This window comes from Crinia signifera, chromosome 5 (assembly GCF_055691185.1).
Source record: "Crinia signifera chromosome 5, ASM5569118v1, whole genome shotgun sequence".
NCBI lineage: Eukaryota > Metazoa > Chordata > Amphibia > Anura > Myobatrachidae > Crinia > Crinia signifera.
Window position 1 is genome coordinate 331404342 of NC_139221.1, and position 25777 is coordinate 331430118.

General features: G+C 52.4%; 1 protein-coding gene across 6 annotated transcripts in view; it reads left to right on the top strand.

Moving 5' to 3' along the window:
* The first annotated feature begins 7644 nt into the window (after positions 1–7644).
* SCRIB (scribble planar cell polarity protein) overlaps positions 7645–25777 on the top strand; it is an 86784-nt gene continuing 68651 nt past the window's right edge. For 4 of the 6 annotated variants that reach the window (XM_083145029.1, XM_083145027.1, XM_083145030.1 and 1 more), the window contains exon 1: positions 7646–8049. In XM_083145029.1, coding sequence (XP_083001155.1) covers positions 7891–8049 — 159 coding nt within the window. In that variant the 5' untranslated portion in view covers positions 7646–7890. Of the gene's footprint in view, positions 8050–25777 lie in introns of all 6 variants that reach the window. The other 2 variants (XM_083145028.1, XM_083145031.1) reach the window with 1 other exon arrangement.

The following is a 25777-nucleotide window of genomic DNA, read 5'->3' on the forward strand; positions in this document are numbered from 1 at the left end:
AGAGCATTCGTGACGGCACCAATCCTCCTCCAACCAGACCTCGACAGGCCCTTCATTCTCGAGGTGGACGCATCCTCGGAAGGGATCGGGGCCATCTTGTCCCAAAAAGGTGAGGATCAAGAATTACACCCTTGTGCCTTCCTCTCCAAAAAATTCCTTCCGGCAGAGAAGAATTACCCCATCGGGGAACAGGAGTTGCTTGCAGTCAAAACTGCGTTAGAGGAGTGGCGATACCTTCTGGAGGGGGCACGGCATAAGATCACCGTGTATTCAGACCACAAAAATCTGTCCTTTCTTAAACAGGCTCAGTGCCTTACTGCCCGCCAAGCCCGTTGGGCCATGTTTTTTGAACGCTTTGATTTCCAAATTAAATTCCGACCTGGAACCACGAATACTAAGGCGGACGCTCTATCCCGCTCCTTTGAGACGACCTCTGACCTAGAGACACCTCCTCGTCCAATCCTCGATCCAGTGGTATTCGCCAAAGTCACCATACAGCCATCTCCTCCTCCAGGTAAAACGTTCGTTCCCCCCGAACTCCGCAAGAAAATATTGACATGGGCACATTCTTCTCGCTTCGCAGGGCACGCAGGAGCACAAAAGACCTTGATGTTCCTGTCACGTTCTTATTGGTGGCCAACCATCCGCCACGACGTAACCAACTTCGTCGCCTCTTGTGTAAGATGTGCTCAGCATAAGGTGCCCAGAACAACTCCCGCTGGTCCTCTCCGCCCTCTAACCATTCCCACAGAACCATGGACCCATCTGTCAATGGACTTCATTTGCGAACTACCTCCTTCAAAGGGTCATACTGCAATCTGGGTAGTGGTTGACCGATTCTCTAAAATGGTCCATTTTTTCCCACTAAAAGGTCTCCCTTCTGCTCCAGTACTGGCCCAGCTATTTATCTCAACCATTTTTAAACTCCACGGACTGCCCAAAGAGATTGTATCCGACCGCGGAGTACAGTTCGTTGCAAAGTTCTGGAGAGCTCTCTGTGCCGCGGTACAGGTCAAACTCAAGTTTTCCACTGCCTTTCATCCCCAGACCAACGGCCAGACAGAACGGGTGAATCAAGATTTGGAGGCCTTTATCCGACTGTTTGTCTCGTCTTCCCAAGATGACTGGGTGGATCTTCTTCCGTGGGCAGAATATATGCATAACAACTCCTATCACTCTTCCTCCGGAACCACCCCCTTCTTTACAGTATTCGGCAAACATCCACGATCTCCGGATTTCTCAGAATTAGCCTCTTCTGAAGTTCCTGCAGCAACCACTTCATTACAACGCTTCGCTAAGATCTGGTCGGATGTCCACACCGCTCTTCTTAAATCTTCCGCCCGATACAAGAGGATGGCAGACAGGAAAAGAAGGGCAGCGCCCAGATTGAAAATCGGAGACCGGGTATGGCTGTCTACCCGCCATATACGCCTCCGTCTGCCCTCTATGAAGCTGGCTCCCCGGTTCATTGGGCCATACCCTATCATCCAAGTCATTAATCCGGTCGCTTATAGACTTCAACTTCCTCCTTCCCTAAGGATTTCAAATTCCTTCCATGTGTCCCTCCTCAAGCCTTTAAGATTGAACTCTTATCAAAAGAGGATTCCCAAACCGCCCAAGATTAACTCCGAGAGTGGGGCTGAATTCGAGGTAAGACGCATTATAGACTCTCGCTGCCGCAATTCTCGTACCCAGTATCTGGTGGAATGGGTTGGGTTTGGTCCCGAAGAGAACTCTTGGGTGGATTCCATTGATTTGCATGCTCCGAAACTGATAAAGCAATTTCTCCAGAGAAATCCTCACAAGGCCCATAGGCGCCCTGGGGTCACCCTGAAAAGGGGGGGTACTGTCACACGTAGCTGCGACGGAGCGCGGCGGGTACAGTACTCACCCGTCCGCGCCCGCCGCCGGCTAGCGTGTGCAGGTCTCGGTCTGCGGTGTGCGGGTAGCAGCAGCTCCAGGTGGGGATGGCAGCAGGGGAGCGTCGGGTAGCGGCGTCCTTGCAGATAGCAGCGCCGGGAGGCCGGCATCGCCATCTTGGTTAAGGGCAGGAGACAGATTGGCCCAGAGTGGAGGTTCCCTCCTCTTCCTGCGCTGACAGCCAATGGCAGCCGCCCCCTGGGGATATAGGGGATCTGCCTAGGCTGATCAGTGTCAGTGCAATGAGTCTTTGGAGTCATTCACAACTCCTAGCTGATTCCCGGATCCTGGCTCTTTCTCTCCTGACTCTGGTGCCTTGCTCCCTGCATCTTTCTACAAGGAAGTTTTCTCCTGACACCAATGCTGCAAGTCCTACCTAGTGCTTGTTCCTGCTTGTGTCCCAGAATTACCCTGCTCAGCTTTCCTCTGTCCTCCTTCATTCAACTCATTCATTCCATCATCTTTCAGTCATCCGGATCCATTTCTTCTATCATCAAATCAACCTCTTTCCGGATCTTCCTCTATGTACTCTGGCTCATCAAGTATACGTTTCCAGATTTACCTGCCCGTTGTTAGTATTGTGCTGGACTCTATTTAAGTTATCCAACTGTCACTTAAAGAAGTATTTGAGTGAAGTTTATCATTTATGAAATCCGTTATTAAACCGGCACGTTTCAATCCTACTCCTCCTGGTCCGTCTCCAGTTCCTGTGCACCACACCACTCCATCCAGCCCTTTAGCCGTGACAGTTTTCAACTGGTAACTACTATTTATTGTCGGAAATATAATTAATTCTGTTTTTGAAATATTAAGTTTGCGGTAGCGAGATGACATCCAGCATGAAACAGCAGAAAGGCATTCAGAGACACTGGTCAATACAGACAGGGACAGGTCTGGGGAGGATAGGTAGAGCTGAGTATCATCCGCATACAGATGACACTATAGGGTATGTTCAGCCTTTATGAGGAGCTTTCCCAGGAATGAGATGGGACAATCCCATTCCTGGTGTGGGGGCAGTGTGTCAGCAGCTTGTTCGCAAAAGAAATCTTTAAATTCTTGGTAGGCTTCTGGTAAGACAATGTCTTGGTGTACTGGGCGTACTCGGATCACAGGGGTGATGCAGTGCTGGTGACAATATGGACTCCACTGCTCCAACTGTAAGGTTGACCAGTTGATACAAGGATTATGCAGCTGGAGCCAAGGTAGGCCTAACACAATGTCCTAGGATGGAATGTGACTGTATACCCATAGGATGCCTTGGGTATCACAAGGAACTCCATCACTTCATGATGCAGGAAACCCACTTTGAATGAAACCGGTTCAGTACGGAAGCGAACCTCACTGCCAGGAATCTTGCTGCCATCCACCACGGTGAGGTATAACTGCGGGGACATAGTAACCAAGGGAATCTTCATCTTGGTGATGAGATCTTGGGATATAAAGTTCCCAGCTGACCCGGAGTCTGCTAGTGCAAGTACACACTGGAGGCCAGCCTGGGTCACAAGAGACACTGGGAGGACAAGATTGGTAGCTGGAGGAGATTTTACAAGTCATCCTAACCTAACTCCTCTTTTGCAGGTTAGGGATTGGCGTTTCCCGAACGCTCGGGACATGAGTCAATAAAATTACTAGGAGCAGCACAATAGAGACACAACTTGTTGCGCTGCCTTTTGGGATCGTTCTTCCGGTGTCAAACGTGATCTACCTATCTGCATAGATTCTTCACCAGGGGGAGACACTTGGAATTAACTCTGGGAATCATTTTCTTTGTTTCCCAAGACCCCTCTCATGGAGGTGTAAGCCAATCTTGACACACAGGGAAATGAGATCTTCCAACTGGTCAAGAAGATCACGGGTAGCTAACTCGTCTTTAATTCGGTCAGACACTCCCAACCAAAATGCTGCTGTCAGAGGTTCATTGTTCCACAATAATTCAGAGGCAAGAGTTTGGAGGTGGAGCACATACTGCCCCAGCAGGGACGTGCAGTCAGGGGAGGCAGGTGAGGCAGTGCCTCCCCTGTCATTAATGGGTTACTTAATGAAATGATCCATAGAAAATACTTATGACACATAATGTGCCATAAGTACAGTTTATGCTTTATATTATTAAAATCATGTTCACCCTATTCTCTTTTTTTAAAAATGGTGTAGGAGGCACCAAGAGCGGTGCCTCCCGCTGTCAATGTTAAAGTAGAGAAACAGGGGGCGGGAAGTGAGCGGGGCCAAGCACTGGGCTGTAAAAGCCCATTCAAAAAAGGTGTATAAGCGGCACCTCTAGCAGCGCCTCAGTGACAGGGACATGCTTTCTGCCTATATGAAAGTACGCCCCTATCACTGAGACAGATGTGATTGGGCAATTACATCTGCCTCAGTGACAGGGGCGTCGTGCTTTCATATAGGCAGAAATCGCATGTCTCTGTCACTGGGGCACTTCCAATGCCATTTCTACAGGCGGGCGGCGGCTCTTAAAACTGTACCTGCTCCTCTCCTTCCTACCCTCAGCTACTGTCACAGCTCCGCAGCGCTTCTGACATCCATAAGCAGGGAGACCACGGAAGCCTGCTGGGAGCCCGCTATGATGTACTGCTCCCGGCTTCAGTGTCTGCGCGCCCTGTGACTGCAGTGCACTCAGCTGACTGCCTCCTACACTAGAGGAACAGAACTCAACGTACTGGTGCCTGCAATTAAATACCACAATGCCAAAGGTATTTAGGTGGTGCATGTGTGGGTACAAGGTATATTACGTATATATACAGTAATAAATAAGGGGAGTATGGTGGACGGGGGGGGGGGGGTATATAGAGTATATAACGTATATAACGTGTGTTTTGGGGAATGATAGGTATATAGTATTCCAAGAATGTGGGGGTAATAGGTATATTAGGAGTGTGTGTGAGGTGTGATACTGTACGTATTTAGGATGTAACATGTGTATGGGGATAGTCATTTATGTATATATAAGGTGAGGGGGAGGTGGGGTGATAGGGATAAAATATAAAGGGGTGTGTGGGGTGATAGACATTTATAGGCATAATGCAAATAAGGGGTGTGGGTGTTTAAAGGTTGTGTGTGTGTATTGCAATATTGGTAAATGTGACAGCATCGCTGACGGCTCTGTCGGGAGCGCTGGGTCTGTGTTGCTTCTGCACTGAAGCAACCTGGACCCAGCACTAGCCACAGAGCTCACCAGCGCTGGCTCCAACAAGCCAGTGCCTCACTCACCACTAACCTCACCGCACGTCACTGTGCCCCAGAGACCGTTACCCCTGCTTGACCTCTAGAATGTCTGTGGAGGTCGGAAACTGAGCGACCTGGTTCATCAAATATACGGTGGAAAGTCTGAATAAACTTGTCATAGTCTGCTAGCAGAGGCTTTTCCCCACAGGGGAGACACCCAGTTGAGAGCAGAACCGGTGAGTAACGATGTTATATAGGCAATCTTGATCCTGGCTGTGTGAAAGTTATGGGGTAAAAGTTTAAATTGTATCTGACATTGGTTTTTGAACCCTCTGCAGGTCTTGGAATTGCCGTCATATTTGCTTGGTACTGAAAGTTGAAGACGCGAGGAAGAAGTGACAACAGGTGATGCAGAAAAATTTTGAGCAGACAACACGGGGGATGCCAATGACTGCAGCAAGGTATCCAGTCGAGTAGACACCTAGTAGATGGCTTCTTGCAACTCCAATCATGTGGTGACATCTTGGAGAGCCGCTGGTTCCACGCTTGGGTCTTGAGCCGAGTCCATCGGCCTTGAACAATTTATCAGCACCGGGGTTTTCTGTGTTTCCGGCTGTGACCGTGGTGGACCAGTGGAGGTCGCTGGGAACCGGAAGGATGGAGGTTTTGATGTATGGTGAGGTCATACACTGAGAGACCAGGGAACAGCTGGACCAGAGTGTTGGCGGAGACCAGGAACAGGGGCGTGGTGTCTAACTCACTCCCCCTCAAGGGGCTTTGGGCTTAACTGTGCCTGATGTGCAGGTCACGGTCCCCTGCCCTGGTCCTCTGGTACAAGCTGGCTGGTACAGAGGGAACAGGAGTGGATGTACTGGAGTCTTGAGATGACCTGAGATGGTGGCCTGGAAGCCGAAGGTAATTTTGGATACTCAGGTAGCCGGGAATGATGGTTGGTGGCCTTGAAGCCGATAGTGCTTCTACCGACTTGGGAGTCGGTAGAAGTGTTGACGGCTTGGAAGCGCGGAGATACTTGGAGATGGCCTTGGGAGCCGGTAGAAGTGTTGAAGGCCTGGGAGCCGGGGATACTTGGAGACGGCCTGGGGACCGGTAGATACTTGGAGACGGCCTGGGGACCGGTAGATACTTGGAGACGGCTTGGAGATGTCGACAGCCAGGACAGGGATGGTGAAAGTCTCTGGTGTACACAATAGCTGGTAATTGACATAGGATGTCGACAGTCAGGATACAGAAGATAACGATCACGGTAGTGTCTAGATCCCCTTCAGTTTTGTCATTTTTCCCATCATGCACTGGATCCACATATACCTGGAGGGGGAATATAAATCTGTGGTGAGTGAAGTGTGCGAGCGTACAATGCAGGTAAAATATAACAATATAACCTACACCTATGTGAATTACAGATAAATGTAAAAACGTTCTGAGGGCATCTAATAACTTCCGCCCTCACTGAACTTCACATGCTGTAATCAAAATTGAAGGAGATCTAGGGTTAAATTTAGTAGGAGAGATTTGGTAAGAAATCTCCAGTTTTTTAAAGCCGCAATCAATTACACTGCAAAACCCGTTTGATATTGCAGTGTAAATCATAGTTGCCTACCCTCCCGCATTTAGCGGGAGTCTCCCGCATTGTGACACTTTCTCCCAGTCCCCCGGAAAGCCCCAGCATCCTCCCGGATTTTCAGCCTTCATGCTGAAAAACTGGACTGCGCATGCGCGAGTCCCAAAGTGCCAGGGGCGGGTGCTAGTTAACAGCGTGACGTCATGACATACCTGGCGTCATGGCGTCGGTGTCCTGTATGACGGCCACCGCGGAGACTGGTGGCATGAAGAGGAGAGCGTGAGCGGCAGCTCTAGGAGCGGTGAGTGGCAGCCACTGCAGGGCTCTATTGGACTGGCAGCACGGAGAGCGGGAGCGGCTGGAGCAGCAGCAGTGAGTACTGCGTTCAATCTCATTTAGATAGTCCCACCCTCGGCTCCGCCCCCTTTTGTGCTATGCCCGCCAGCCCCGCCCCCTTCTTGCTGTAGCTGGTGAAATTTAATAGGATGAGAGATTCAGAAAGTGAGAGATTTGGTCAGAAATCTCCAGTATTTTTAAAGCGGCAATCATTTACATGGCAATACCAGTTTGATGTTCCAGTGTAAATGATTTCTGCTTTAAAAAAAACTGGAGATTTCTCACCAAATCTCTCACTTTCTGAGTCTCTCATCCTATTAAATCTCACCCCTAGTCTCTACCCTGTTTATATTTAACCACCTGTGCACAAGCATGGAAAGCAGAGGATGCCGGGAGACGTGGTCCAGACGGTGGGCGTAGCACCGGGTGGTGATGGGAGATGTAGTATAAGCGAGACGGAAGCTGTGAGTTACTAGAATACCCGGCCTGCATCGGGAGCAGCGCGCAAGGGATGACGGGAGATGTAGTGTGGAGGCGGTCTGGGGCGTACTGCGCTGTGATGAAATGAACTACAGTATGCGTTCCCGGCGTGCACCGGGGCAGTAAAGCACGCGGGGATAGTAGAGCAAGGCATGACGGGAAATGTAGTCCTTCTCCAGTAACCAACGCGTCGAACACTCGGAACGCAGACCACAGGTCCCGGCGTGCAGTGCGGCCAGCCCCAGGGGATGCCGGGAGGCGTAGTCCAGTCCCGTCCTGCGTGACTACAGCTCCCGTCAGGCTCTGAGCGGCCGCCGCGTCTCCGGGCTGTAGTAGTAGTCCGTGCCGCGGGTGTGAAGCGGGGGCCCGGCAGTGAGCGGGACAGAGCCGGGGCCGCCATGCTGAAGTGTATCCCGCTGTGGCGCTGTAACCGGCATGTGGAGTCCGTGGATAAGCGGCACTGCTCCCTGCAGACCGTGCCCGAGGAGGTGTACCGCTACAGCCGCAGCCTGGAGGAGCTGCTCCTGGACTCCAACCAGCTGCGGGAGCTGCCCAAGGTGAGGGGGCACCAGGGGGAGGGTGAGGGCGCTGGCATCAGGGGAGGGTGAGGGGACTGGCATCAAGGGACACCAGGGGCAGGGTGAGGGCGCTGGCATCAAGGGGCACCAGGGGGAGGGTGAGGGCGCTGGCATCAAGGGGAACCAGGGGTAGGGTGAGGTCGCTGGTATCCAGGGGCAGGGTGAGGGAAGGAGCACCAGGGTGAGGGCGCTGGCATCAAGGGACACCAGGGGCAGGGTGAGTGCGCTGGCATCAAGGGACACCAGGGGCAGGGTGAGGGTGCTGGTATCCAGGGGCAGGGTGAGGGAAGGGGCACCAGGGTGAGGGCGCTGGCATCAAGGGACACCAGGGGCAGGGTGAGGGCGCTGGCATCAAGGGACACCAGGGGCAGGGTGAGGGCGCTGGTATCCAGGGGCAGGGTGAGGGAAGGGGCACCAGGGTGAGGGCGCTGGCATCAAGGGACACCAGGGGCAGGGTGAAGGGACTGGTATCAAGGGGCATGGTGAGGGGGCACCAGGGGGAGGGTGCTGATATCAAGGGGCACCAGGGGGAGGGGACTGGCATCAAGGGACACCAGGGGCAGGCTGAGGGGACTGGCATCAAGGGGCATCAGTGGTAGGATGAGGGAGTACAGGGGAGCTAGATGGGGCTGGCATCAAGAGGCGTCAGGGAGAGGGGGGGGGGTGCTGGCAGCAGGGGGCACTGGGTAGGATCAGAGAGCACAGGGGTGGTGAGGGGGCTGGCAATAAGGGGCGCTGGTGAGGAGCTTGGCATCAGAGCCCACCGGGGGCAAGCAGCAGGGGCACAGGGGTGGGTAAGTGGGTTGGCAGCAGGGGGCACAGATGAGACTGGAAAATGGTACTATGTAGGCACAGGTGAGGGTACTGGCAGCATGTGGGTAGGGTGAGGTTGATGTCAGCAGGGGGCAAAGGGGAGACTCTGGGAACTGGCAGTATGTGGGCACAGGGGAGGGTGGGGCATGCAGCAGGAGAAACTGGAGTGTAGGTGCTGGCATTGGGGTAGCACCAGGATGTGGAGAGGATAAACTGGCTGCAGGGGGCACCAGCTGGGCAGAGGGGAGGGTGATAAATTGTCTGCAGGGAGCACCATGTAGGCACAGGTGAGACTGCATGTCTGGAGAAGTTAGCGACTAGCTGTGCACCAAAGTGACTGGCAATACATTTGGGCACTATAAATAGAAAATGTAATGTCTGTGTATAGAGATGGAGAATGGCAAAGGTTGTTACTAAGTTGGTTATATACATATATGTAGGTAAGGTTGCACTGTGTGCATATAGGGGACTAATATTGTATCGGTTGTCAATAAATATATATACGAGAGAGTGTGCTAGATTTCTTTGGTCTCAACTACCCAGTAAAGGGTTAAGGATCCGTCCAGCCTCAGAGAATGGGTCTCTCAGGTGTGCTTGGGGCAGAGATGGGTGGGCTCTCAAGCACACAGCTCTGGTCCAGGTTTTCAGACCTGCACCGCCACAGGAACATCGGAATTCCTGTCTGTAGAGGCTGCACTTCCCGATGTTGGAGTGTGTGAAACATTTTTATATCTATATTTTCCCGCACTATGCCCACACACCGCGTGTTAATCACAACCAGGTTAGGTGTACTTCAAAGGTAATACGTCCAGCAAAAAGGCACTCCAAAGCATTTTCATCCAGCAGTATTGTATTAAATGGACAATCACCAGTAGTAAGACGTCTGTAAGTAATATCGGGGCAGATGTATTAAGCAGCCCATAACAACTGTAAAATACAGGGTCCCACTTCTCCTGCATAACGAGGTGAAGCGGCACCCGTTCTGGCCGACTGTATTAACCCCCCCTTGCCGATAAGGAGAGCCGTTTGGATTAACGCGCTCCTTCTCGACAGCCCTGCGCATGTGCATTTTTAAAAAACCAACTCTTCCCCCCCCCCCCGGCCAGCTTTTATCGCAGGATCTCATGTGCAGGCCGGAGCCTAGGGCGCCGGCCACTGGAGGGCGGCATTTCCCCCCCCCCCCCCCCCCGTGTCGCGGGGGTACCTGTCCTGCAGCTGTGTATATAAATCTTGCGGCGGTAGCGGGGGGTCCCTGCAGTCAAGAAATAACTAGCGCTATCCGCCTGGCTACGTGGAAGCGCTTCTGTTGTGGAAACACTGGCCGCACGCAGCCAATCAGCGTGCGCCATGCGGCCAGTGTTTTCACATCAGAAGCGCTTCCGCATAGCCAGGCGGATAGCGCTCGTTATTTCTTGACTGCAGGGACCCCCCGCTGCCACCGCCGCAAGCTTTATATATACAGCCACAGGACAGGTACACCCCCCCTGGCACCGGGGCGCCCCCGACTCGCCTGGGGCGCTACGGTGCCTTGCACCGGCCCTGGCCGGAGCCCGCAGTGGGGGATAGGTCAACGCTAGCCCTGAGCTGGCCAATCAGCCAGGGCGATTTAACACCTTGAAGGCTGTTAATACATCGCCCTGGCTGCTAAATACTGGGGGATTGCAGGGGACAATGTCCCTAGCGCACATTTAATACATTTCAAAAAATTTAACCCCCCCCCCAGTTCAAATCGGATAAAAATGAAATAATTTTGTATTGACACGATAACATTAAAAGAAACGCAAAAGTGAAATTCCATAAGAAAAGGAAAGATACTCGCAGGTCACACACTATAATTCAGACTTGAGACAACAGAAGGAAAAAAACATTTTTCCGCAGCCGACTGGTGCGGCAGCCTCAACACCTGTAACGTTTCCCAGAGGGTAACAGGGAGACGAGAATGACCAGGGCGGCTAGGATCTGAAATCATCTTATAAGTGCAGAAATGCATCGTGTGTGTAATATATGACACAAAGATATTAGTTATGCTCATATATCTTTCAGCTTAACACCTATATTTATAAACGTGTTTAGAGATTTTGAAAGTGTTTTTTTTTTTTTTATTATTATTCATAAGAGTAAAGTCAATAGTGAGGTGAACTTCAATTCTATATAAAGGAAGGTCCTGTAAGAATAATGTAACTGCAATACTCTATACCTTCGAACATTTGTGCAAATTTGCGGTTAAATAATTCTCGCACTGAATACCGGTGACCATGTATAAGTTATTTGCTACAATGTTAGTGTTTGTCATTTTTTGTAATTTGCTTTCACTATATATTATTGTGTGTTTCTAGATAGTATTGTGATATTTTGTTACACTTTTATATGTTTCTTCTGACAGAGGCTGCCTCCTTGCAATAATAGATGATGTCACTGATAGTGCGCACCTCACAGGGCGTGTGTGCCAGGCGCCTGGGTTATTTAAGGGATCATTGCTTGAGTTTGTTGTGAGCCTGAAGACAATGCTGATACGTTGGAACGTTGCTGTTCAAATAAATAGTTTATTATATTGGTGGAGTGCTGCTTCAACCTTGGATTCTTATATGCTACTGGAAGTGAGCGGGCTCCCTCTAAGGATTATTATAACACAGTGGAAGTGCCGGACCGAGATACATAGATATATACCCCTGTATTACTGCTGCTCTGTAAGTGCAGTGCTGTACCCCTCTGTGATCTGGGCCTCTTTCTTACTTTAGCTTTGTGAGTGCAGCGTTGCACCCCTTTATTACCGCCGCCATGTGAGTGCAGCGATGTACCCCTTTATTACCGCCGCTCTGTGAGTGCAGCGCTGTACCCCTTTATTACCGCCGCTCTGTGAGTGCAGCGCTGTACCCCTTTATTACCGCCGCTTTGTGAGTGAAGAGCTGTACCCCTTTATTACCGCCGCTCTGAGTGCAGCACTTTATTACTGCCGCGCTGTACCCCAGGGCAATGTATACAAGGAATGCCTGGTGATATGGGCGCATAGCGCGTGGTGCAGAACACTACATGTAGTTAGTACAAGTCGCATGCTGGTGGGGTCCTTCATGGTTGCAGCCAGTTAGTTTACATCTGAAAATGTTGTGTTGGTCGGTCTGTCTTCCTATAGGATGGCACAATGCTGGCACACGGAGCCCCGGTCCTGTAATCCCTTCTTTGCTTACAGGGTGGCATGGTAATGCCAGCTGGTGCCACTGACAGGAGAGGCGCAGGACTTGTCTCACAAAACTGTGCGCAGGAAGAGTTCAAAGCAACTTCCACCCAGTAAAATAACACTAGAGCGGTAATTACAAGATTAACTTGTTATCCCTCTCCCTGTGCGCACCGTGTTTGTATAGGAAGGTGCTCAGAGGGCGAGTTACCCTGCACACGGCGATGCCCAGTATCTGGGTGTGATAGGCTGCATATGGTAATGTCAGTCCTGCCTGGTGTTTGAAAATGGCCTCGGGCAGACTCCACAGCCAACCTTTGTTCCCGTATTTTCTGACAGTAACCCTTTGCTTTTTAGCAGCGCCATCAGACTCGCTGTGAGGACTATTTCCCCATACTACCTGTGACATCGCTGTGTCTGCACTCAGTATGGACAGCGGCGCCATCAGACTCGCTGTGAGGACTATTTCCCCATACTACCGGTGTAATCGCTGTGTCTGCGCTCAGTGTGGACAGCGGCGCCATCAGACTCGCTGTGAGGACTATTTCCCCATACTACCTGTGACATCGCTGTGTCTGCGCTCAGTATGGACAGCGGCGCCATCAGACACACTGTGAGGACTATTTCCCCATACTACCGGTGTAATCGCTGTGTCTGCGCTCAGTATGGACAGCGGCGCCATCAGACACACTGTGAGGACTATTTCCCCATACTACCGGTGTAATCGCTGTGTCTGCGCTCAGTATGGACAGCGGCGCCATCAGACTCACTGTGAGGACTATTTCCCCATACTACCGGTGTAATTGCTGTGTCTGCGCTCAGTATGGACAGCGGCACCATCAGACACGCTGTGAGGACTATTTCCCCATACTACCGGTGTAATCGCTGTGTCTGCGCTCAGTGTGGACAGCGGCACCATCAGACACGCTGTGAGGACTATTTCCCCATACTACCGGTGTAATCGCTGTGTCTGCGCTCAGTATGGACAGCGGCGCCATCAGACTCGCTGTGAGGACTATTTCCCCATACTACCGGTGTAATCGCTGTGTCTGCGCTCAGTATGGACAGCGGCGCCATCAGACTCGCTGTGAGGACTATTTCCCCATACTATCGGTGTAATCGCTGTGTCTGCGCTCAGTGTGGACAGCAGCGCCATCAGACTCGCTGGGAGGACTATTTCCCCATACTACCGGTGTAATCGCTGTGTCTGCGCTCAGTATGGACAGCGGCGCCATCAGACTCACTGTGAGGACTATTTCCCCATACTACCGGTGTAATCGCTGTGTCTGCGCTCAGTATGGACAGCGGCGCCATCAGACTCGCTGTGAGGACTATTTCCCCATACTACAGGTGTAATCGCTGTGTCTGCGCTCAGTATGGACAGCGGCGCCATCAGACTCGCTGGGAGGACTATTTCCCCATACTACCGGTGTAATCGCTGTGTCTGCGCTCAGTGTGGACAGCGGCGCCATCAGACACGCTGTGAGGACTATTTCCCCATACTACCGGTGTAATCGCTGTGTCTGCGCTCAGTATGGACAGCGGCGCCATCAGACTCGCTGTGAGGACTATTTCCCCATACTACCGGTGTAATTGCTGTGTCAGCGCTCAGTATGGACAGCGGCGCCATCAGACACACTGTGAGGACTATTTCCCCATACTACCGGTGTAATCGCTGTGTCTGCGCTCAGTATGGACAGCGGCGCCATCAGACTCGCTGTGAGGACTATTTCCCCATACTACAGGTGTAATCGCTGTGTCTGTGCTCAGTATGGACAGCGGCACCATCAGACACGCTGTGAGGACTATTTCCCCATACTACCGGTGTAATCGCTGTGTCTGCGCTCAGTGTGGACAGCGGCACCATCAGACACGCTGTGAGGACTATTTCCCCATACTACCGGTGTAATCGCTGTGTCTGCGCTCAGTGTGGACAGCGGCGCCATCAGAGTCGCTGTGAGGACTATTTCCCCATACTACCGGTGTAATCGCTGTGTCTGCGCTCAGTATGGACAGCGGCGCCATCAGAGTCGCTGTGAGGACTATTTCCCCATACTACCGGTGTAATCGCTGTGTCTGCGCTCAGTATGGACAGCGGCGCCATCAGACTCGCTGTGAGGACTATTTCCCCATACTACCGGTGTAATCGCTGTGTCTGCGCTCAGTGTGGACAGCGGCACCATCAGACACGCTGTGAGGACTATTTCCCCATACTACCGGTGTAATCGCTGTGTCTGCGCTCAGTATGGACAGCGGCGCCATCAGAGTCGCTGTGAGGACTATTTCCCCATACTACCGGTGTAATCGCTGTGTCTGCGCTCAGTATGGACAGCGGCGCCATCAGAGTCGCTGTGAGGACTATTTCCCCATACTACCGGTGTAATCGCTGTGTCTGCGCTCAGTGTGGACAGCGGCACCATCAGACACGCTGTGAGGACTATTTCCCCATACTACCGGTGTAATCGCTGTGTCTGCGCTCAGTGTGGACAGCGGCGCCATCAGACTCGCTGTGAGGACTATTTCCCCATACTACCGGTGTAATCGCTGTGTATGGACATCAGAGCTGTCAGTCACTTCAGGACCTGGCCACCTTCTGGTGACTTTATTTCTGGGCTTGTGTGCACACTTGTTTAACTTTTACTGTAGATGAATTAGGATATTGCACTGAGAGACCCAGGAAGTTCTGCATTAAATTCTCCGCTATCTTTCAGTACGTTGTTTCTCTAGCCTCCTGCGCTGTTAAGCCATAGTTCACCTGAGCTGGACACATAAATCAGATTTCTGGATAATTCTACCTAAGTAATATCTGCCCCATGACAAATTAACAGTTCTGCTTCTTTAGTGGGTGTCTGGTTAATAATGCCGGAAGGAAAGTGAGAAATGAGAAGCGTCGCACTCATACCAGCCAAGCCGCCGCAGCCCCATCCTCCTGCACAGTAATGCGGTGACCCTGGCTTCGGACGTTGGGCGGCCCCGTCATCCCGCACAGGAATGCGGTGACCCTGGCTTCGGACGTTGGGCGGCCCCGTCATCCCGCACAGGAATGCGGTGACCCTGGCTTCGGACGTTGGGCAGCCCGTCATCCCGCACAGGAATGCGGTGACCCTGGCTTCGGACGTTGGGCAGCCCGTCATCCCGCACAGGAATGCGGTGACCCTGGCTTCGGACGTTGGGCGGCCTCCTCATCCCGCACAGGAATGCGGTGACCCTGGCTTCGGACGTTGGGCAGCCGTCCCCTTGGCTCCTGGTTTCAGTGATTCTGCCAGTTCCTGGCACTTATCCTATGATGATGACCCCCCCCCCCCCCTTCCCCCCATTCCTAGACAGCAGCTGTGATTAGCGGCACGTGGTGACCGGATATAGATACTGTGATACATGCGCTCCTATACATCTTAGTGTTCCCGTAAGGGCAGGTGCTGAGCAGTGAGGGGCAATACAGGCCCTGCTCGCACATAGATAGTATATGTGTCCCTGTGGAACCACAAGTCTCAGCAGGTAATTGTCAGGCTTGCTCAGTAACCCCACTCTCGTCAGTGCGCATGGTGGTCATCTGAGTGCAGCCTTATAGCGCATATACACCGCGGCGGAGGCGGCATCCCTCTTATGCCAGCAAGTTTGGGAGTTCTCTGCATCACTACGGCAGGTCCGATTGTTGACATGGGTGCCGACGGTATCCCGTCTCTCAAGAAGGTAATTGGACACTACAAAGGGCTCAGTAACTGTGGATCCTCTGTCTGGTCTCTCAGCTCTATGAATGATGCCATTCTCTCCCCGAGCGGCCGCAGACTGTCCGATATGGGACGCTCTTGTCACTGACTCAGAACCTCGTGTTGGGAATTATTCCTGAGGGGATAATGGATTCAATACCGTCAGGCCTGGTAACGGGCGTCCTGCGCTGGGTGCTAGTGTGACAGGGACCGATGGTGGGATGGGAAAACATGAGTGGGTCACCCACAGATCCAACATGTGTGTCCCTGCATTCTCACATTGTACCTCATTACCATGTCATCCTGCCTGTCCTATAGAGGCACTGGCCAGTTTTCATACACCTCCCCGCACTTCATACACGCTCCTCTCCTCTGTCCTATAGAGGCACTGGCCAGTCCTCATACACGCTCCCTGTACTTCATACACGCTCCTCTCCTCTGTCCTATAGAGGCACTGGCCAGTCCTCATACACCTCCATGTACTTCATACACGCTCCTCTCCTCTCTCCTATAGAGGCACTGGCCAGTCCTCATACACCTCCATGTACTTCATACACGCTCCTCTCCTCTGTCCTATAGAGGCACTGGCCAGTCCTCATACACCTCCATGTACTTCATACACGCTCCTCTCCTCTGTCCTATAGAGGCATTGGCCAGTCCCCATACACCTCCCTGTACTTCATACACGCTCCTCTCCTCTGTCCTATAGAGGCACTGGCCAGTCCTCATACACCTCCATGTACTTCATACACGCTCCTCTCCTCTGTCCTATAGAGGCATTGGCCAGTCCTCATACACCTCCATGTACTTCATACACGCTCCTCTCCTCTGTCCTATAGAGGCACTGGCCAGTCCCAGTACACCTCCCTGTACTTCATACACACTCCTCTCCTCTGTCCTATAGAGGCACTGGCCAGTCCCCATACACGCTCCCTGTACTTCATACACGCTCCTCTCCTCTGTCCTATAGAGGCACTGGCTAGTCCCCATACACCTCCCTGTACTTCATACACGCTCCTCTCCTCTGTCCTATAGAGGCACTGGCCAGTTCTCATACACCTCCCTGTACTTCATACACGCTCCTCTCCTCTGTCCTATAGAGGCACTGGCCAGTCTCCATACACCTCCCTGTACTTCATACACGCTCCTCTCCTCTGTCCTATAGAGGCACTGGCCAGTCCTCATACACCTCCATGTACTTCATACACGCTCCTCTCCTCTGTCCTATAGAGGCACTGGCCAGTCCTCATACACGCTCCTCTCCTCTGTCCTATAGAGGCACTGGCCAGTCCTCATACACGCTCCTCTCCTCTGTCCTATAGAGGCACTGGCCAGTCCCTGCACACCTCCCCGTACTTCATACACGCTCCTCTCCTCTGTCCTATAGAGGCACTGGCCAGTCCCCGCACACCTCCCCGTACTTCATACACGCTCCTCTCCTCTGTCCTATAGAGGCACTGGCCAGTCCTCATACACGCTTCCTGTACTTCATACACGCTCCTCTCCTCTGTCCTATAGAGGCACTGGCTAGTCCCTGCACACCTCCCTGTACTTCATACACGCTCCTCTCCTCTGTCCTATAGAGGCACTGGCCAGTTTTCATACACCTCCCCGCACTTCATACACGCTCCTCTCCTCTGTCCTATAGAGGCACTGGCCAGTCCTCATACACGCTCCCTGTACTTCATACACGCTCCTCTCCTCTGTCCTATAGAGGCACTGGCCAGTCCTCATACACGCTCCCTGTACTTCATACACGCTCCTCTCCTCTGTCCTATAGAGGCACTGGCCAGTCCCCATACACCTCCCTGTACTTCATACACGCTCCCCTCCTCTGTCCTATAGAAGCACTGGCCAGTCCCAGTACACCTCCCTGTACTTCATACACGCTCCCCTCCTCTGTCCTATAGAGGCACTGGCCAGTCTCCATACACCTCCCTGTACTTCATACACGCTCCCCTCCTCTGTCCTATAGAAGCACTGGCCAGTCCCAGTACACCTCCCTGTACTTCATACACGCTCCCCTCCTCTGTCCTATAGAGGCACTGGCCAGTCTCCATACACCTCCCTGTACTTCATACACGCTCCTCTGTCAGGGCCTTATTCAGACCTGATCATTGCTGTGCTACTTGCAGAGCCCTGTGATCTGATAGCCGCCGCCCATATAGTGTAATCCCGCCCTGTGCAATTGGCTTGAGGAATCATCGCTAATCAGCGGCCAGCTGCAAATCCCATTGGCGGAGCTGACATCACAGACCCTCCCTGAGAACAAGGTCATTCATGCGCAGTCAGTCGGTCGGTGTACGGATTCACACAACAGTGATCAGCTCTGAATTCCCCCATCCCTGTGTATCTCCTCAGCATTATCCTGGGTGTCTGAGTGCTGGAGGTTGTCTGTCTGGTTACATGTGCGGCCTGTCATTCTGGGCTGTGAGTGTCTATGGGAGGACTGGGAAGGAAGCTTACACTCCTGCGGAATGAGGAAGAGGCTTCTCTGCATTCCTGTGTTCCTCCTTCTGACTTCGCAGTGTAACTGAGAGATTCCACCTTCTCCTCCTCCTGCTGCTGCTGCTACATCACACCTGATACCTCACTGACTTACTCATCATCCCTGACTCCACTGTGCCTCACATGTAATGTGTGCAGGGCCGGCTGCGTGTGCCTCGCATGTAATGTGCGCAGGGCCGGCTGCGTGTGCCTCGCATGTAATGTGCGCAGGGCCGGCTGCGTGTGCCTCGCATGTAATGTGCGCAGGGCCGGCTGCGTGTGCCTCACATGTAATGTGCGCAGGGCCGGCTGCGTGTGCCTCACATGTAATGTGCGCAGGGCCGGCTGCGTGTGCCTCACATGTAATGTGCGCAGGGCCGGCTGCGTGTGCCTCACATGTAATGTAATGTGTGCAGGGCCGGCTGCGCGTGCCTCACATGTAACGTGTGCCGGGCCCGGCTGGATGTGAGCGGTGGGGTGCACAGAGTACTCTGGATCCGGCCTGTGATGTCTAGCAGGCAACCAGCAGAGTATGTGACTGCAGCACGCGTGTGTCACTGGTGTATCCTTCCCTATGGACGTCTCCAGGCTCAGCGCACCATCCGTCTATCCGTGTTGTGCTGCGCTGCAGCCATGTTAGTCTCTCCGCCCAGTGTGTATGGGAGGTCAGGTGAGGAGTGACACAAGGCAGCATTGTTCTGTGTACATCTCGTTGCTGCTCTCTGTTATCGCCCTGTGCTTTCCCAGGCATTGTGTACAGAGAGAATAATGAGATGTTCGAGTGTCTTAGTAACGAGCCCGGACTTTCTCTGACCCAGCCAATGACTGACTGCGGAGCAGGTGACGCTACAGCGCGACACTGCGCACACTACAGAGTGACGCTGCGCACCCAGGAATGAGCTGTCCGCCTAGGCTTATACATGAACGCACTGGAAATTATCATTGGTTCTCTCATCATTCTCTATGGGGCCAGATTGTACGTGTGGCTGCGTTCTCCGTGTGGCTGCGTTCTCCGCTCACACCTTCACGGACAGGAAAATGTCACTTAGGCAGAGTCCACAGTAGGAGGGACGAAGGGTTAATAGTGGTACAATGTGTGTGACTGGCAGAACCGGTGGGGGCAGCAGCCACCTGTAATTACACCTCCGACTTTCCCAGACAGAAACCTGAGTCACAGACGGCTATCAGGTTATTGTTCTGCATGGGACCAGGCGGACACAGTCTCCTGTGCTAGGCTCAGCAGCCCGAGGTGTGTATATGTGCTGCATGGGACCAGGCCAACACCATCTCCTGTGCTAGGCTCAGCAGCCCGGGTTGTGTATATGTGCTGCATGGGACCAGGCCGACACTGTCTCCTGTGCTAGGCTCAGCAGTCCGGGGTGTGTATATGTGCTGCATGGGACCAGGCCGACACCGTCTCCTGTGCTAGGCTCAGCAGTCCGGGGTGTGTATATGTGCTGCATGGGACCAGGCCGACAGTCTCCTGTGCTAGGCTCAGCAGCCCGGGGTGTGTATATGTGCTGCATGGGACCAGGCCGACACCGTCTCCTGTGCTAGGCTCAGCAGCCCGGGGTGTGTATATGTGCTGCATGGGACCAGGCCGACACCGTCTCCTGTGCTAGGCTCAGCAGCCCGGGCTGTGTATATGTGCTGCATGGGACCAGGCCGACACCGTCTCCTGTGCTAGGCTCAGCAGCCTGGGCTGTGTATATGTGCTGCATGGGACCAGGCCGACACAGTCTCCTGTGCTAGGCTCAGCAGTCCGGGGTGTGTATATGTGCTGCATGGGACCAGGCCGACACTGTCTCCTGTGCTAGGCTCAGCAGTCCGGGGTGTGTATATGTGCTGCATGGGACCAGGCCGACACCGTCTCCTGTGCTAGGCTCAGCAGCCCGGGCTGTGTATATGTGCTGCATGGGACCAGGCCGACACCGTCTCCTGTGCTAGGCTCAGCAGCCCGGGCTGTGTATATGTGCTGTGTGTATTGTATATATGTACCTGCAGAATGTTAGATACATAACAGAGAAGTAACACGTATGAGCACGTTATTGTGCAGAACTGGAAGAAGACCCAGGCTGTGGTATCATACACACTATGTACATAAAAGTCACTGACCGCAAATTGATAATCCTGAGGTCAGTCCTGTGATCAGTTACTCCACTCGCCATCATGGTTCCTCCGCCCAGTGTCAGCGCACCATGGTTCCTCCGCCCAGTGTCTGCGCACCATGGTTCCTCCGCCCAGTGTCTGCGCACCATGGTGTCTGCGCACCATGGTTCCTCCGCCCAGTGTCTGCGCTCTGTGCGCCATGGTTCCTCGCACTCACACCTCCGATCCAGCAGCCTACAGTGACCCCCTTTTCATACTCTGTTCCTTACTGCAAGCCATATCATTAGCGAATGATGTAATCAGGCCCCTACCCGTCACCTGCAGGAGCACACCGCCTCACTTGTGAGGGTTGTCCAGTCACATCTGTCTATGAATGTGGTGTTACCAGGGATTGATGGATTTTAGATAGACCAGAGCAGATGCTAACGGATCCATCCTTGTGATCTGACCAGGATTACACTGGGTCCCAGGAATACCTGTCAGGCGTTGGGGAACTGGGAGTCTACCACTGTGTAACTGATATGGCTGCAGCAGTGAGGCACAGCCTGACTGTAAGCTGTAGGACCAGTATTTCTCCCTCAGTGTGAGTAATCTGATCCTAACCTAGAACACTGGCCTCCATCAGCCCTTATACACAGTGTTATCAGACCCTATAGGTTCGGACCCAGAGTATATAACCCAGGAGACAGTGACTTACAGCTAAATACAATAGAGGACAAGTACAGGGCACATAACCATAGCTGCATCAGCACAGGACACTGACATAAGTATCAGGAGGCAGAGGACAAGTACAGGGCAAATAACCATAGCTGCATCAGCAGAGGACACTGACATAAGTATCAGGGGGAGAGAACAAGGGATCCGCAGCGCCCTATTACACAGTGTATAACCCAGGAGACAGTGACTTACAGCTGAATACAATAGAGGACAAGTACAGGGCACATAACCATAGCTGCATCAGCAGGCAGCACTGACATAAGTATCAGGGGCAGAGAACAAGGGATCCGCAGCTCCCTATTACAGCATATATAACCCAGGAGACAGTGACTTACAGCTGAATACAATAGAGGACAAGTACAGGGCACATAACCATAGCTGCATCAGCAGGGGACACTGACATAAGTATCAGGGGGCAGAGAACAAGGGATCCGCAGCACCCTATTACAGAGTATATAACCCAGGAGACCGTGACTTACAGCTGAATACAATAGAGGACAAGTGCAGGGCACATAACCATAGCTGCATCATTAGGGGACACTGACATAAGTATCAGGGGCAGAGAACAAGAGATCCGCAGCACCCTAATACACAGTATATAACCCAGGAGACAGTGACTTACAGCTGTATACAATAGACGACAAGTACAGGGCACATAACCATAGCTGCATCAGCAGGCGGCACTGACATAAGTATCAGGGGGCAGAGAACAAGGGATCCGCAGCATCCTATTACACAGTATATAACCCAGGAGACAGTGACTTACAGCTGTATACAATAGAGGACAAGTACAGGGCACATAACCACAGCTGCATCAGCAGAGGACACTGACATAAGTATCAGGGGGCAGAGAACAAGGGATCCGCAGTGCCCGATTACAGCATATATAACCCAGGAGACAGTGACTTGCAGCTGTATACAATAGAGGACAAGTACAGGACACATAACCATAGCTGCATCAGCAGAGGACACTGATATAAGTATCAGGGGGCAGAAAACAAGGGATCCGCAGCGCCCTATTACATAGTATATAACCCAGGAGACAGTGACTTACAGCTGTATACAATAGAGGACAAGTACAGGGCACATAACCATAGCTGCATCAGCAGAGGACACTGACATAAGTATCAAGGGGCAGAGAACAAGGGATCCGCAGTGCCCTATTACACAGTATATAACCCAGGAGAGAGTGACTTACAGCTGTATACAATAGAGGACAAGTACAGGGCACATAACCATAGCTGCATCAGCAGAGGACACTGACATAAGTATCAGGGGGCAGAGAACAAGGGATCCGCAGCTCCCTATTACAGAGTATATAACCCAGGAGACAGTTACTTACAGCTGTATACAATAGAGGACAAGTACAGGGCACATAACCATAGCTGCATCAGCAGAGGACACTGACATAAGTATCAGGGGGCAGAGAACAAGGGGTCCGCAGCTCCCTATTACAGAGTATATAACCCAGGAGACAGTGACTTACAGCTGTATACAATAGAGGACAAGGACAGGGCACATAACCATAGCTGCATCAGCAGAGGACACTGACATAAGTACCAGGGGCAGAGAACACGGGATCCACAGCGCCCTATTACAGAGTATATAACCCAGGAGACAGTGACTTACAGCTGAATACAATAGAGGACAGGTACAGGGCACATAACCATAGCTGCATCAGCAGGCGCGGCACTGACATAAGTAACAGGGGCAGAGAACAAGGGATCCGCAGCGCCCTATTACAGAGTGTATAACCCAGGAGACAGTGACTGACAGCTGTATACAATACATTGAGGACAAGTACAGGGCACATAGCCAAAGCTGCATCAGCAGGCGACACTGACATAAGTATCGGGGCAGAGAACAAGGGATCCACAGCGCCCTATTACAGAGTATATAACCCAGGAGACAGTGACTTACAGCTGAATACAATAGAGGACAGGTACAGGGCACATAACCATAGCTGCATCAGCAGGCGCGGCACTGACATAAGTAACAGGGGCAGAGAACAAGGGATCCGCAGCGCCCTATTACAGAGTGTATAACCCAGGAGACAGTGACTGACAGCTGTATACAATACATTGAGGACAAGTACAGGGCACATAGCCAAAGCTGCATCAGCAGGCGACACTGACATAAGTATCAGGGGCAGAGAACAAGGGATCCGCAGCGCCCTATTACAGAGTATATAACCCAGGAGACAGTGACTTACAGCTGAATACAATAGAGGACAAGTACAGGGCACATAACCATAGCTGTATCAGCAGGCAGCACTGACATAAGTATCAGGGGCAGAGAACAAGGAATCCGCAGTGCCCTATTACACAGTATATAACCCAGGAGACAGTGACTTACAGCTGAATACAATAGAGGACAAGTACAGGGCACATAACCACAGCTGCATCAGCAGGCGGCACTGACATAAGTATCAGGGACAGAGAACAAGGGATCCGCAGCGCCCTATTACAGCATATATAACCCAGGAGACAGTGACTTACAGCTGTATACAATAGAGGACAAGTACAGGGCACATTACCATAGCTGCATCAGCAGAGGACACTGACATAAGTATCGGGGCAGAGAACAAGGGATCCGCAGCGCCCTATTACAGAGTATATAACCCAGGAGACAGTGACTTACAGCTGTATACAATAGAGGACAAGTACAGGGTATATAACCATAGCTGCATCAGCAGAGGACACTGACATAAGTATCAGGGGGCAGAGAACAAGGGATCCGCAGCGCCCTATTACAGAGTATATAACCCAGGAGACAGTGACTGACAGCTGTATACAATAGAGGACAAGTACAGGACACATAACCATAGCTGCATCAGCAGGGGGCACTGACATAAGTATCAGGGGACATAGAACAAGGGATCCGCAGCGCCCTATTACATAGTATATAACCCAGGAGACAGTGACTGACAGCTGTATACAATAGAGGACAAGTACAGGGCACATAACCACAGCTGCATCAGCAGGCGACACTGACATAAGTATCAGGGGGAAGAGAACAAGGGATCTGCAGCACCCTATTACTCAGTATATAACCCAGGAGACAGTGACTGACAGCTGAATACAATAGAGGACAAGTACAGGGTATATAACCACAGCTGCATCAGCAGAGGACACTGACATAAGTAGCAGGGGGAAGAGAACATATATAACCCAGGACACAGCGACTTACAGACACTGACATAAGTATCAGGGGGCAGAAACCGCAGGGTTTGGTGCCATTGAAGATGGTGTAAGAGAAGGACGAGGGCCCTGCTTGTGAGAGCTCACATTGTAAAACTAGACGCGTCACCTTGTCCACGTGTATTGTGCAGTAATATGCCGGTGTCACAAGTGACCAGCACCCTCTCCAACCACCTGCGCCGGATGTGCGCTCTCGTGGTGGTAAGATGCACCGTCTGCAGGTAGAGAGCGTTAGCAGCCGCACTGTCACTACTGGGGTAACAGGAACCCAGAGCCCTCGGCACATAGCGGTGTGTACGTCCGTTCTGTCTGTGGTCACAGCGAGCAGGGAGTGCGGCTGAGTCACTGAGCATTGATGTCTCTCACACCCACATACCGTGCAGCAGTATACTGAGCATCCAATCCGGGGCATCTCCTCAGCATGGGGCCATGTGACACGGATGGACACCCCATGTACCATGCTTAGCGATGTATCCTGAAGAGTCTAAAAACAAGGGAGATTGGATGAGACTCTCCTGGAGGCGCTCAGCATAATGATAAGGAATAGCACAAGTCCTCATGAAGTTCCTGAGTATGAAGTGTGCCTCAATGTGGAGGAATGGGGGAGAATCATTCTGCAACAATGTGGAGGAATGGGAGAATCACTCCGCAGCAATGTGGAGGAATGGGGGAGAATGACTCTGCCGCAATGTGGAGGAATGGGGGAGAATGGCTCCACAGCAATGTGGAGGAATGGGGGAGAGTGGCTCCACAGCAATGTGGAGGAATGGGGGAGAGTGGCTCCGCATCAATGTGGAGGAATGGGGGAAGAGTGGCTCCGCAGCAATATGGAGGAATGGGGGAAGAGTGGCTCCGCAGCAATGTGGAGGAATGGGGAGAATCACTCCGCAGCAATGTGAGGCAATGGGGAGAATGACTCTGCCGCAATGTGGAGGAATGGGGGAGAGTGGCTCCACAGCAATGTGGAGGAATGGGGGAGAGTGGGCTCCGCATCAATGTGGAGGAATGGGGGAAGAGTGGCTCCGCAGCAATATGGAGGAATGGGGAGAGTGGCTCCGCAGCAATGTGGAGGAATGGGGAGAGTGGCTCCGCAGCAATGGGAGGAATGGGGAGAGTGGCTCCGCAGCTATGTGGAGGAATGGGGGAGAGTGGCTCCGCAGCAATGTGGAGGAATGGGGGAGAGGGCTCCGCAGCAATGTGGAGGAATGGGGGAGAGTGGCTCCGCAGCAATGTGGAGGAATGGGGGAGAGGGGCTCCGCAGCAATGTGGAGGAATGGGGGAGAGTGGCTCCGCATCAATGTGGAGGAATGGGGGAGAGTGGCTCCGGAGGAATGGGGGAGACTGGCTCCGCAGCAATTGTGAGGAATGAGGGATAGTGGCTCCGCAGCAATGTGGAGGAATGGGGGAGAGTGGCTCCGCAGCAATGTTGAGGAATGGGGGAGAGTGGCTCCGCAGCAATGTGGAGGAATGAGGGAGAGTGGGCTCCGCAGCAATGTGGAGGA